General features: G+C 46.9%; 1 protein-coding gene across 3 annotated transcripts in view; it reads left to right on the top strand.

The window, feature by feature from the left end:
* LOC126526656 (beta-hexosaminidase subunit alpha-like) overlaps positions 1–12,866 on the top strand; it is a 138,344-nt gene extending 125,478 nt beyond the window's left edge. For all 3 annotated transcript variants that reach the window (XM_050174524.2, XM_072289585.1, XM_055068332.1), the window contains one exon: positions 12,590–12,866. In XM_050174524.2, coding sequence (XP_050030481.2) covers positions 12,590–12,653 — 64 coding nt within the window. In that variant the 3' untranslated portion in view covers positions 12,654–12,866. The remainder of the gene's footprint in view (positions 1–12,589) is intronic.
* Positions 12,867–15,521: the final 2,655 nt, after the last annotated feature.

Here is a 15,521-nt window from a genome sequence, read left to right as displayed (position 1 = left end):
GTCTAACGGCCGGACTAGCGCCGTCGAGGTCGCACTTCACAGCATCGCCACGATGCACGATTGGCGAACGCGAAACACTCCCGCAGCCACAACAAGGGCAACATTTTAAGCAGACTAAAGTTCAACAGTGAGCAAGAGCCTGTAAACAAATTTTCTATGCTGCTCGCATTGTAACAGATGTCGAACCTGCATGTTCTCATTGAACTACCTGAACAAAGGCCTTTTGAAAGTAAACTGACTAAAGAGAATAACGCGCTTCCTTTTTGGCAAGTAATGCGACTTTCTTTGCTACATTTGCTGTCATTTGGCTCCTCAGTCGAGATTTTGTGGATATCAGGCAACTATGCGAACTTTTCAATTAAAAGTTACTCGTCAGTAATTACTACTCGCTTAGACTTCGGACCGAGAAATTATATTTGCACAAACCTATATATTGTCTGTGATTATATGGTCACAGATATTGAAGACACACTATAGCTATCACATTATTACCACAAGCAAGAGATGATATGATCACACGGGCAAATATTGTTCTGGGAAGACTTGTAACATAAACAATTAAAATGTGGATAGCAACATTTTTACACTTGTGGCAAAATCTAAATCGGGCCAACTATAATGCATGAATCACCTTAATTTCAACATAAAAATTAAAAACTTCGCATGGACGATGGCAATTTAAGGGCTTTCTCCCTGAACAAGAAAGGAACTATTTCGTCGCAGTTCACAGTATATTTGGCCACGCAGCCGCATCATACACGATTATAATTCCTCATTTACGAATGGGAAATGTTGAAGGGCATGTTGTCCCATAAAGTAGCGGTGAGAACATGCACGATTCGCAAAGAAAACATGCCGGCCCGTATGTCCGTTTAACATGTGTAGCGTCCGTATGCGTCCCGTCTGTATAATATAAAGTGTTAATAAATTTTGACGAAAAACGGTGCGCTTCAATAACGAGTAAAGTAAATAAAACTGAATTGTAGAAGATATTGTCATGCTACACTGAACCTTGACAAAAGCACGTCTTCCAGTAAAACTGTAAATATGAGATTGCTATAGAAATCGAAACGAAGAATTTACTGTGATCCCGCATCTCAGTATACTGTACGCAAGTGCACGCACTTCAATATTATTGGAATGATAGCGAGATCATCATCATCAGTATCAGCCTATATTATGTCCACCGCAGGACGAAGGCCTCTCCCTGCGATCTCCAATCACCCTATCCTGCGCCAACCGCTTGCAACTAGCGCCAACGAATTTGCATATGTCATCGCCCCACCTATTCTTCTGCCGTCCTCGACTGCGCTCCCCTTTTCTTGACACCCTTTCAGTAGCCCTAAGGGTACACCGGTTATCTAACCTACGCATTACCTGGCCTGCACAATTTTATTTTTTCTGTTTTTGTCAATTAGAATATCGGCTGTCCCAGTTTGCTCTCTGATCAACACCTCTCTGTCTCTTAAAGTTGTCTCTTAATGTGCTCGAACATTCTTCGTTCCATCGCGTTTTCCGCAGTCTTTAACCTGTTATCAAGCTTCTTTGTGAATTGTCTTTGTCAGTATTTGTCAAGCTTCCTTGTCAAATAGCTTTCCTCCAAGATTCTGCCCCATATTTCAGCACTGTTAAAATGCACTGATTGTACACCTTTCTTTTCAATGATAATGATAAGCTACCAGTCAGGAGGTTACCATGTCTGCCGGATGCGCTCCAACCGACTTTTCTTCTTCTGTAAATGTTGTCATGGTAAGGATTTCCTGGGAGTAATTGACCTACGTAAATGAAATCCTTCACAGATTCTATAAGCTCAGTGGCGATCCTGAACTCATGTTCCCTTGCGCGGCTATTGATCATTATCACTGTCCTCTACATATTCATCTTCAATCCTACTCTTACAGTCTCTCTGTTAAGGGGCTCTATCATTTGTTGTAACTCGTCCCCAGTTTTGCTCAACAGGACTATGTTATCTGAAACTGAAGCCTGTTGAGATATACACCGTTGATCCTTAATCCTAAGCCTTCCCAATTTAATAGCTTAGATACTACTTCCAAGCACGCAGTGAATAGCAGTGGAGATATTGTGTTTTCTTGTCTGGCCCCTTCCTTTATACGCATCTTGCTACTTTTATTGTGGAGAACTTCCGTAGCTGTTTAACCTATAGATATTTTCCTAGATATTTACGCAAGCATCCCGCACTCCATGATTACGTAATGCCTTTATGACGGCTGGTATCTGTACTGAATTAAATGCATTTTCGTAATTTATGAAAGCCATATAGAGAGGAGGATTGTACTCTTCGGATTTCTCGATTGCCTGATCGAGGACACGGATGTGATTCATTGTAAAGTATCTCTTTCTAAAGCCAGCCTGTTTCTTTGGTTGACTGAATTACAGTGATGCCCTTATACTATTGGTAATTGCCTTAGTATGTTATATAGTACTGGGAGTAACCTAATGGGCCTATTATTTTTCAATTGTTTAACGTCTCATTTTATTGCATTAGTATAATGATGGCATTCTTCCAGTTCTCCAGGACCCTTGAAGTCAATAGACAGTTCGTATAAAGGGCCGCCAGTTTTTCAATCATCATGTTTCCGCTATCTTCGACTAAATCAGCTGTTATTACGTCTTCTCCTACCACTTTTACCCATTTCATGTCTTGCAAGGCCCTTCTAAATATAGTTATAGGAGCAGTCTCTATAGCCTGTTCATTATTGCTTCGAATGGAGATATCGTGGCTGCACTGCTATACAGGTCAGTATAGAATTATTACACTGTTTTTTAATATATATTGAAGATTGCTGTTGATATTACCCTCCTTGTCTTTCACTGCATACATCTTGGTTGGTCCTATGCCAGGTTTTCTTCGCACTGATTTCATGCTGCGTTCATTGTTCACTGCTTCCTCAGTTTTCTCACGTCAAAATTTCGAATAAGCCTTATTTTCTGCTTGTTGATCACTTCTGAGAATTCCGCGAATTCTGTCTGATCTCTTGAGTTGGGCACTCTCATTCTTTCTGGTTTCTTTATTAGGTCCTTTGGTGCTTGGGAGAGCTTACCTACTGGTTGCCTTGATGTCGTACCTGCCACTTCAACTGATGCTTCTGAAGCCAACCTATTTACGATTTGATTCATTACCTCTATGACATCTTCATCTTTTTGTTCTAAGGCTGCATATTTGTTTCCAAGTACCAGCCTAAATTGGTCTGCTTTTATCCTTACACCGTCTAGGTTAGCCTGTTTCTTCTTGACCAATCTCACTCTTTCTCTCTTCAAATTGAGGTGAATCCTAGACCTCACTAACCTATGATCACCATTTGATGAAAAAGAGAATGATAACCAACAACGAAGAAAATTTAAATAATAGACCTTTCACCTCCGACTAGGGACCCTTGATGACCTTATATTAGAAAGCAACAACGCAACGCTCCTACATTAACGGAAAGGATGTAAAACATGAGGCTGCCACGACATGGTGCTGATAAATATAAGCCGACATACCGTGCACTGTCCACGTAATCACAAGGAGTACATGAGCAGACATGTACAGTGTCATCTGCTTTTCGAGAAAACGCGTTATCAATATTCAAACCGGTATTAGTTTAATGTTTTTTGTACATAACGGGGCAAATTGCCTGATATGATGTACAATGATGATGTTGATGAACGAAAGAATAGTTTTCAAAATTTTTTTGCTAGACATCAGCTGCTATGAGCTCATGAATACCAACGATGCGTTTCCTCTAAAACTGGCCGACCCTGCACATGAACTGCATAGTGCGATTCTATGCAAGACTATGGGAACGTTTACTAGCGTGGTCTTTATGGTTGCCGATGGAAATGAGCTACTTTTAATTCGCGTTTATCTTAATAGACTTCACGCAAACACATCATTATATGCTGTATGGATACATGATGGCTACAACCTGTGCATTCAAATAAATGCTTCGTTAAGACTGAATTTTTTTTTCATACTGAGAGATATGGGATTTCGTGATTACTAGCAAAAGATTCCACATCAAGCTTATAGAAAAGGGGCACTGAGATAAATTCGGTCCCTGAAGATAAGCAGCTCGAAGCTATAGTATAAAAGGTACCTCTAGTGGCCCTGAACATCTGCGACATTTCATATACGTAGTTTCTGTGGACATTAAAAAACTGTCCTTGGAAGACCCACGCAAATATTTGGGGCACACAGGGGTGTGTTTATGGTAATCAATTTCTTGCACGTACGGAGCTACATTATATGTAAAAGCGTACATAAGTTGTATGAGAAATTAAAATGAATTCTTCACTAATTTATAACGTTTCAGTGATTAGCGTTTACCTAACTACAGTTCGGCCCATAACGTAATTGGAGAACTGTTGCCTGTGTCTTTGAAAGCCATGTCAACCTAGAACGAAATCTAAAACGACACCACTTCATATATGCGTTGAAAAGCTTTAGCGAATAAATGCGTTGGTGTTACAGCAATTTCCGAGCTTCTTGTTTAAAGGCACAGGTGGATCAACGGAACATTTTTACCGCATATATGGCACCTCGCATTAGAGAAACTGCTCACAGTTTCAGAAATTGTTTTAATTGCATGGGCCTCGTGAGATCTCCGGTTTCCATTCGTGTATTGCAATATATACACTATGATACTCAGGTAGAAGTGTCAATATTGAAATTTTGTGTAATATTTAATTATACGTCTTGATTTGAAGGGTAAATATTGTCCGCTTTTTCAAATATTCTAGTTCAATGGGTGAATTTGGACTGCATTCCATAGGCGAATTTTTAAAAGTTCCTTAATAATGAAAAAAGACACTGCATATTGACACGTGTACTTATATTTATCGGGCGACCACGTTTCGCCACCTAACAAATCTTATCGCACAGCGCGGGACGCGCCTGCATGTATCCGAAGTTTCTGGAAAGTTATCGATGCTTCTATCCGCTGTATGTTGTCGCCGGACCTTGTGTTATCTGATTTCATCGCGTGACGCGAATGTTGTAGAACTTTGTGGAAGGCACGCGGGTCCCAACGATTAGTCTGGAATATTCGATGACTGCTGTATAAAAGCTGACGCGCTGGACCCGCTGATCAGATTTTCGACGATCGCCGACTGTGTTCGCCGCTCTCGTTGTGCTTTAAGTGTAGCCTGTCTTGTGGGCGCAGGTTCGCCCAATAAAAGCTAGTTTTGCCTTTCACAGTATTGCTACTGTGTTCTTTGCCGTCACGACCACGTGACATCTGGTGGCGGTGCTTTTGGTCCATGTGCCGGACGCCCCCGACAAGCCGTGATCCAAGCCCGGACCGTAAAGAGAGCACCAACGTAGTCACGGACCATCAAGTAAGCCGTCGTCTACAACAGCTGCCCCCGGAACACGGACTTCTACCTGAGAAGACCAAGAAGATCGTGGCCAAGACAACCCCAATGGCTGCCCCAGCGACCCCCGTTGTCCTGCAACAACCTCGGGACCCACCGACCTTCCATGGAGCAGCAACTGAAGACCCGGAATCCTGGCTGGAGACGTACGAGCGAATCGCGACTTTCAACAACTGGGACTCCGACGACAAGTTGCGGCATGTATACTTCGCCCTAGAAGACGCCGCGAGAACGTGGTTCGAGAACAGGGAGTCGACATTGACAACATGGGACCTATTCCGTACCGGCTTCCTGCGCACCTTTACAAGCGTCGTGCGCAAGGAAAGGGCCGAAGCTATGCTGGACGCCCGAGTGCAGCTACCTAACGAGAACCTCGCCATGTTCACGGAAGAAATGAACCGCCTGTTCCGCCACGCCCGGATATGCCCGAAGAGAAGAAAGTCCGCCTTCTCATGCGTGGCGTGAAGGAAGAACTTTTCGGCGCAATGATACGAAGTCCACCGAAGACCGTAGAAGAGTTTCTTCACGAGGCCACCAGCATCGAGAAGACACTCGAAATGCGGAACCGGCAATTCAACCGCCGCACGAGCTCTACGAACTACACAGGAATTCAGTCACTGGCCACCGACGACCTGCGCGAGACTATCCGAGCGGTCGTGCGGGAGGAACTACAAAAGCTGTTCCCGTCACCGCAGCCTCAAGTGGCTTCGATTGCCGACGCCGTACGTGAGGAGCTCCAACAACAACTCGGACTAGCCCCTGAATCGCCGCAGCCTCAGCCGCAAGCGATGACATACGCCGCTGTAGCCCGCCGTCACGTTCCCCCTCCGCGCCCACGGCAGGGCCCAGTGACGACACAGTTCCGTCGTCCACCACCAACCCCGCCGCCAGCACGCCAACCCGTCACCCCACGCGGCATTCCAAGGAAGACTGACGTTTGGCGCGCCCCTGACCATCGCCCGCTTTGCTATCACTGCGGAGAAGCCGGGCACATCTACCGCCGATGCCCATACCGGGAGATGGGACTCCGAGGGTTCGCCGTGAACGCGCCGCGACCACAGATTGGCGAACGACCTCGCGATATCGCCGACTACCTCGCCGCCACTCAGTGGAGCCCTCGACGACCGTCCCGTTCGCCGTCACCAGGCCGTTACCTGTCGCCACAGCGCCTACCATACACTGGCCCAGCCCGGGGCCGGTCTGCGAGCCCATATCCGGAAAACTAAAAGCAGCAACCGATGGAGGTGCGGTTGCTGTTCGTCGAACTGACGAAGATCCTCCGACGCCGACGGAGATGCCGAAGAGACCATCTCCACGACATAATAATGACACGCCGCCGTCCCGACGAAGTCAGAAAGCCAAGACTACACCGACAAAAGACTACGTGACGACGCGACGTTCCAGCTTCAGTTTAACGCGACGCAGCCGTGATCCGACGCCAAGACCTAACTGCAACGCCAGACAAAGAACCACCGACCTCGACGTGCTTCTCGACGGCCACGCAGTTACCGCCTTAGTGGACACAGGGGCCGATTACTCCGTAATGAGTGGACACATCGCCGCCCAGTTGAAGAAGGTTAAGACCGCATGGGAAGGCCCTCAAATTCGGACCGCTGGAGGACACCTCATCACGCCGACTGGAATATGCACGGCAAGAATAACCATTCATAACCGGACTTACCCTGCCACCTTCGTTATCCTCCAACAGTGTTCACGAGACGTCATTCTCGGTATGGACTTCCTGAACCAACACGGCGCAATCATCGACCTGCAGTCGAAGTCTATAACGCTGTCGGAAGATAAAGCGACACCGCCGGAGAGCCCTCGTAGTCGCCACGCCTTGAGTGTGCTCGAAGATCAAGTGAGCATCCCGCCTCGCTCCAGCATTGTTATTTCGGTCGGCACAGAAACACCCGCTGACGTAGAAGGCGTCATCGAAGGCGACCAACGTCTATTGCTAGACCATGAAATTTGCGTCGCAAGAGGGATCGCTCGACTGCATGGAGGGAAAACTGAAGTGTTGCTGACAAACTTTAGCCAGGAGTTCAAGCACATCAACAAGGGCACGACGATCGGGTACATTGAGGAAATTCTGGAAACCAGTAATGCGTTTGTCCTCTCGGATTCCGCCGCATCTGCCCGGACGACCATGGTTCCCGAACCAAACTACGACATTAATCCAAGTCTCCCCATGGGCAAGCAGCAACAGCTCAGAAGTCTGCTCCGACGATACAAAGCCTGCTTTTCGACATCATCGAGGATTCGACAAACACCAGTCGCCAAGCATCGCATAATCACCGAGGAGTGCACTCGACCACTCCGCCAGAGCCCTTACCGAGTTTCGCCGCGAGAACGTGAAGCTATAAGAGAACAAGTCGACGAAATGCTGCGCGACGACATCATCCAGCCGTCGAAAAGCCCGTGGGCGTCCCCTGTTGTCCTGGTGAAGAAAAAGGACGGAACCCTACGTTTCTGCGTCGATTATCGTCGTCTGAACAAGATCACGAAGAAGGACGTATACCCCCTCCCACGGATAGACGTCGCATTGGATCGGCTCTGCAATGCTAAATACTTCTCGTCGATGGACCTCAAGTCTGGCTATTGGCAAATAGAAGTCGACGAAAGAGATCGCGAAAAGACCGCCTTCATCACCCCGGACGGCCTCTACGACTTCAAGGTTATGCCATTTGGACTGTGCTCGGCGCCCGCAACGTTCCAACGGGTGATGGACATGGTTTTAGCAGGATTGAAGTGGCAGACCTGTCTCGTTTACTTGGATGACGTCGTTGTCTTCGCCGGCAATTTCGACGATCACCTTAGGCGGCTTGCAACAGTACTAGAGGCCATCATGTCATCAGGACTTACTCTGAAGCCGGAAAAGTGCCACTTCGCTTACCAGGAGCTTGTATTTTTAGGCCACGTCATCAGCAAATCTGGAGTGCGCCCCGACCCGCAGAAGACAGCTGCCATCGCAAAGTTCCCGCAGCCCATCGACAAGAAGGCAGTGCGTAGATTCCTTGGCATGTGTGCCTACTACAGGCGCTTTGTCAAGGACTTTTCACGCATCGCGGAGCCGCTAACCCATCTAACCAAATGTGATGTCGAGTTCAAGTGGGAAACGCTGCAGGCCGACGCATTTCAAGAACTCAAACGATGCATGCAGTCGCCGCCCGTACTTGCGCACTTCAACGAGCACGCCGATACCGAAATTCACACTGACGCCAGTAGCCTAGGCCTCGGTGCCGTCCTAGTCCAAGAAAAGATGGACATGAACACGTGATAGCTTACGCTAGCCGGTCGTTGTCAAAAGCGGAAGGCAATTATTCTACAACCGAAAAGGAATGCCTCGCCATCGTTTGGGCTACAGCGAAATTTCGCCCTTACCTATATGGCAGGCCATTCAAAGTGGTCAGCGACCATCACGCGTTGTGTTGGCTAGCTAACTTAAAGGACCCTTCAGGACGGCTGGCACGGTGGAGCCTCAGACTACAAGAATATGACATCACTGTAACATACAAGTCCGGACGAAAACACTCAGATGCCGATTGCCTATCACGCGCCCCCATTGACCCACCGCCGCAAGATGACGAGGATGACGACGCCTTCCTTGGCATAATAAGCGCGGAAGATTTCGCCGAACAACAACGAGGGGACCCGGAGCTAAAAGCCCTAGTCGAGTATTTGGAAGGGCACACCGACGTTGTCCCTAGGGCATTTAGGCGTGGATTATCTTCGTTCACGCTTCAAAACAACCTACTCGTGAAGAAGAACTTCTCACCAGTCCGCGCCAACTACCTTCTTGTTGTTCCGTCGGCGCTGCGTCCAGAAGTACTGCACGCCCTACATGACGATCCGACCGCTGGGCACCTCGGTTTCTCCCGAACGCTATCGAGGATACAAGAAAAGTATTACTGGCGGCACCTAACCGCCGATGTCGCCCGTTACGTCAAGACATGCCGAGACTGTCAGCGACGCAAGACACCACCGACAAGGCCAGCGGGATTACTACAGCCGATCAAGCCTCCTCACCGACCTTTTCAGCAGATCGGGATGGACTTGTTGGGACCGTTTCCGACATCAACTTCCGGAAATAAGTGGATCGTCGTAGCGACGGACTATCTCACCCGCTTCGCTGAAACTAAAGCTCTACCGAAAGGCAGCGCAGCTGATGTGGCGAAATTTTTCGTCGAGAACATCCTGCTGCGACATGGTGCTCCAGAAGTCCTCATCACCGACAGAGGAACGGCTTTTACAGCAGAGCTCACGCAAGCCATTCTGCAATACAGCCAGACAAGTCACAGGAGGACAACTGCCTACCATCCGCAGACGAATGGTCTCACGGAGCACCTGAACAAGACCCTCGCCGACATGCTAGCAATGTACGTCGACGTCGAGCACAAGACGTGGGATGCGGTCCTGCCGTACGTAACATTCGCTTATAACACGGCGGTACAAGAAACAACACAGATCACGCCATTTAAGCTGGTTTACGGCAGGAACCCGACGACGACGCTCGACGCTATGCTGCCGCACGTCACTGACGAGGAAAATCTTGACGTCGCTTCCTATCTCCAGCGCGCCGAAGAAGCTCGACAGCTCGCCCGCTTACGGATCAAGAACCAGCAGCGTACCGACAGCCGACAGTACAACCTGCGACGACGTTTCGTCGAGTACCAGCCCGGCGACCGTGTTTGGGTATGGACCCCGATACGCCGACGAGGACTAAGTGAGAAGCTACTGCGACGCTATTTCGGACCCTGCAAGGTTATCCGACGTATTGGCGCACTGGACTATGAGGTCGTGCCAGACGGCATTTCGCATTCACAGCGGCGCCGCGCACGATCTGAAGTGGTCCCCGTGGTGCGTCTGAAACCCTTTAACGCACGCTGACGAACTTCCTTATTTTGTTTTCTTTGCTACGGGTGTTTTCTCTGTTACTTTCGTTCGTATGCAGCATCGGGTCGATGCTTTTTAAGAGGGGGGTATTGACACGTGTACTTATATTTATCGGGCGACCACGTTTGGCCACCTAACAAATCTTATCGCACAGCGCGGGACGCGCCTGCATGTATCCGAAGTTTCTGGAAAGTTATCGATGCTTCTATCCGCTGTATGTTGTCGCCGGACCTTGTGTTATCTGATTTCATCGCGTGACGCGAATGTTGTAGAACTTTGTGGAAGGCACGCGGGTCCCAACGATTAGTCTGGAATATTCGATGACTGCTGTATAAAAGCTGACGCGCTGGACCCGCTGATCAGATTTTCGACGATCGCCGACTGTGTTCGCCGCTCTCGTTGTGCTTTAAGTGTAGCCTGTCTTGTGGGCACAGGTTGGCCCAATAAAAGCTAGTTTTGCCTTTCACAGTATTGCTACTGTGTTCTTTGCCGTCACGACCACGTGACAATATAGAACCCAAGGCTAAACGTGTCATGCGCCATTGCTACGTGTATAAACAGGGCACGACTGTGTAGGTTCTTTTGGAATGCTCTACACATTCATTCTTCAAGTTTTCAAATAAGCGATACTTTATTGGCAGCATGCCTGAATGGTCTTGAGAAAAAAATATTTTGCGAGGAGGAAACATTGGTGTATCTCACCGCCTTCTTTTCAATGCGGAGCAGCGTATAAGCCATTATACACGGCTGGCAAAAAAATCTAGGCTTTTCACTAAAGAGTCGTTCTTTTTTTTTTCGTTTTTGTGGACAAAACCTGCTTGCGAAGCACCCTTAGCTACAGCGTTGAGACAACAAAACTAATTAGAAAATGTGTGCCTTCTTTGTGTGATGCTGAAGACGATTTAAGTTTGCTACGCTTCATCAGGTTAACGCAGCGCTAAATGCTAATAAATAAAACGGTCACAATTCGTCTTGTTATTTCTTTGTGGCTGAAACAGTTGCCTTTTAGAATTCATTTCGAGAGACACGGATGCCAGACAGAGCTATAGTGCCTTGTTACGGAGATAACTTACAGGGATATATATAGCTCGCCGATGAATCGTAATGTCCAGATAAGTCATTGTAATTTAGCAGCTACCTTTCCTATGTTACATTTCGGGGCAAACATTCCTGTTGCAATATTGCAGCCAAACACATACGTCAAAATAACATAAATTATAATACGCACTACTATCGTGATATAACAGGCAGTGGAGTTCCAAGAGATTCACTGCAGCCACCACTTCTGAATGGCCATGAACCATTTTTGAATGCCAGTTCCTAAAATCTACCCTCTAACACTTCTTCGGATTTCAACTGGACGCATAAAGTATTTTTTCGGCTATGTCGAGAAGGGTGCTATTATTACAAGCACGGCTTCATCCCTAATCGCATTAATTTCACAAAGAAATTAACAACTGGTCGTATACAAGTGTGGCTTCCTCGCATTTCAACGTGACTTGGGCTCATATTCACAAGGAGCTTGTGCACTAGAACTGTTCCTAAATGAAAATTTCAGGCACAACTAATGCTGGAAATATTGGCAATGGCGACCAGCTGATGGCAAAGATCAGTTAGAAAGAAAAGCTTCACAAAATGCGCCCTCTGTATAATAAACACAGCCGTTGTGAAGCGCATATTTTTCATTTTTCGTTCACAATAATTAGTTTAGTAATTTATTTATTTAATTATTTGTTTATTTGCTCATTTATTTATTTATTTATTCAAATAACTTGGAGACCATAGGGCGATAGAGAGGGGAGTGGGTACAATGGTAATATATTGCATACAGCAGCAGCAACAACAGAATCAATACAATAAAATTAGCAACGATAACAGGCATCATGTAGCAGTTAGGTAGTTACTGACAAAGCAAATTCGTAGCACAATTTCTAAAAGCAATAATAATGTCTCTAATGGCGACAACATTGTTTGGAAAGCGATTCCAACACGAGCATGTACTGGGAATAAATAAGTCAGTGTTTGAAAATGGAATACCGACTTTACTAAGATGATCAATGCGTGTGGAACTGTAGGATACTTTTGTTAGAAGCCTACTCTTAAGCAATGAAATGCTAGTGAGCGCTGGCGATGACCATCCCTTTAATGCGTCAAAAATGTTTGTCCATGTCCCTTTGCACAGCAGTGTTTAAACATGAAATCTAATCTGCTCCTGGGATCATAGCACTCTTGCGCTTTCTTAAACGAGAGCTCCCCTTTCCATTAAATAGATTTATTTCGAAACGCCATACGTTGTACCTTTTCACTTTCTCTGCAGGCGTGGTCTTGCAGTGGAACCCCAGAACGGGCCTGGATTCTGCGAGTGCGACATCGCTGCTTGAGCTGCGCGGCTGCCGCAGCCAAGTCCGTCAGACACGGCGCACTCTCACGTGCCTCAACCGTCGGACCACAAGACAACGCACAAGATCGTCATTGCTTCAGGGAAAATGAACACATTGTTACAATCGCCAATCGAAAGTAACTTATACTAAAAGAAAATGAAAGTGAGAAAAGATATGCTGTACCTTTAAATAAAATATTTTATTAATACACCAGCTTGCACACATCAGTGAAGTCAAGATAAAATATTAACCCTTTAATTCCTCAACACAATTCCACATAAAAAAATTGAAAAATTCGTGACATTTATCTCTGGCCGTAATCTACAATTGCAGAAATATAATGTTGTCTCAGTTATAATCTAATTACCGTACTAATTAATAAGTAATTATTTTGCTATACTTATCCACAAATGAAACTATACTCAAGCTTATAAAAATGCATTAATGGGCTTTGCATTAGGTTTTGTGCAGATCAATCTGCATTTCAAGGCATCAAACTCAGCAAAACATATATCATACACTCTGCATCACGAGGTTAACCTTGTAATGCCCAATGTATCGTGGCAAAATTCATTCGACGGAAAGCAAACTGCTTTTCTGAAAAGCAACAAGGAGACAATGTCTTTTTGTTGTATCGGGGCTCACAACTGGACGCTGAATGAACACTGAAGCAGTTGCCGGACAGGGCGTCAATCACGTCATCCACCGCTCAAGAATTGTCGTTGCAGTCGAGAGTCGCCGCTGCCAAAGCTGACGTGAAAACATCGCACTCGGCATACGGGAGCCACGGGAGATTTTTCTCGTGTAATAAGAGACCACGCGCCAACCGCTTCAAGCACGATTACCAACACGTAAGGAAATTCCATTGCATCGGAGCAGAATCCGAGATCGCACGCTAACGTGGGAGCCAGGGGCGTAGCCAGGGGGAGGGCTGATGGGGCTTCAGCCCCCCCCCCCCCCGAAATTTTTTCGTGCTGTCCATTCACCGCCGACCAAAGCAAGCCCCGGCGCCGGAAATCATTCTGGATTTTGTCTAGAACGTCTTTTTCACGCTCAAAAAGCCATTTCACCGCGAAAATTGCCAACTCGGGCTGGATTTCGCGGCAACGCCCATGCACCGGGAGTCACATAACGCTAGCAGCCCCATCCGAGCACAAAATTTGAAGGACCTTTTGATGGCGAACGGGCTGGCGCGGCATCTCGTGGAGGCCGCGGAATCTACACTCTATCATGGAATCTACGGAGCGCGTGGATGTCAATTCCGAAACTTTATGGGTATAAAGTTCTCATAAACTTTTGATGTGAAAGGTGCATTGATATTTCAAAACATGTGCTTTAGATTTTCAATTGCGGAACTTTGTAAGTTTAATGTTCCCATAAATATTTGACGCCAAAGGTGCATTAACTTTTCCAAAGTAACACATCGGGCCATACAACGAGACAAGCCAAATCAACACACTATCCGACAAGTTGTACAAAGCCCGCAGCGAGGCCCGATGGGACGAAGCGTTGTGGTGGTTCATTCCTGCCGTCATGTCACATAAAAAAATATCAACATATTTTTCACCTGCGCCAAAGCATCCAGTGAAGACACTAAAGCCAGCCAAGGTAAGTACGTTCTTATTTATTTTTTCTACTTTGACTTTTAATCGCGAGGACACATTGATCCCCTTCAATTTTTTTTGTTCTCGCTCCCCTGCCCGCGGGCTGCGAGAGCCAGCCAGAGCGCATGCATTTTTCTCGTGTTGCCCCGACCACCGCGCGGCGCACTTCGGTACACATTCGGTTTTCTCTGGCCGAGTGCATTTTCGTCTGGCAGTTTTAGACGCTTTCTGGCTAGCAGACGAGGAAAAGAAACAATGGTCGCTCGCCGCCATCACTGTGGGGACGACGGATTGCACCGCGTTCGCTTGAGCGCAACCTCTCCAGAATGTCTTGCCTCGCCGGTGTAGGATACCGAGCAGTATGCGCATGGTTCTTGGTGGACTAAGCGTCTTGTGTTTTCTTCGATATTCCTTTAATAGCCACATTAGTTGCCCAAAGTAGGCATTCGATTGTGCCCAACATACTTTCCTTTGCGTTTTTTTTATTATGGTGCCCCCGCCCCACAAAAGGAAAAAAAAAAGAACGTTGAGGCGCAGCGAATTGTCGCGTGGTGAAAGTTCTATTTTGTTACTTATTTTGCGGAAAGTAATGGGCCATGGGACGCTTCAGCTGCGGATACTCTTATTATATTATTGCAATAGCAATTATATGGAGACTCTAGGCGCATTCCTGCCGTCGCCGTTGCCCTCATGTTCCGCATAAATTCTAAGGGCGATAACATCGTGACCGTGCACCGCATGCTGTATGTGCGAGTGAAAGCATGGGGGGGGTGAGGGGGAATGGGTGAGCCGACGATGGTGGCTCAGTCTTGCGTGCGCAAGGGAGAAAAGTGAGGAGCAAGCGCGCCGCCTTCGGTCGCGCACAATACATCGGGGGGAGTGGATGGAATGGGGGCGGGATCTAGGATGCTGTGAATCTGTGATTGCGTAACATGTTTATTTGCCTTGTTTGACCCATTATATAGCGTGACTCTTTCTTAGATACGTAGATTTATTGGAGACTTATACGTATGTTTTGTGTATACGTGCAGTGAACTATGTTTCCGGTGGCACTTTTTTGCCCGTTATCAAGCTGTGTCTTCGCATTTGTATATTCCATTGTATCTTCGCATTTCTAATGTACGAGGGCAATCAAATGAAAGTGAGCCTACCCACCCCGCGCAATTATGGTTCTGTTCATTATCTGCAAGGCGTGCGCGTAGCACACAGGCATCTGTGATTTACAAAAGTGACACGCAGGTTTGAGGATAAATGTTCTTTAACG

This window comes from Dermacentor andersoni, chromosome 8, assembly GCF_023375885.2.
Source record: "Dermacentor andersoni chromosome 8, qqDerAnde1_hic_scaffold, whole genome shotgun sequence".
Lineage (NCBI taxonomy): Eukaryota > Metazoa > Arthropoda > Arachnida > Ixodida > Ixodidae > Dermacentor > Dermacentor andersoni.
The sequence above is the reverse complement of the archived record's forward strand: the minus strand, read 5'-3'. Positions and strand labels throughout refer to the sequence as shown.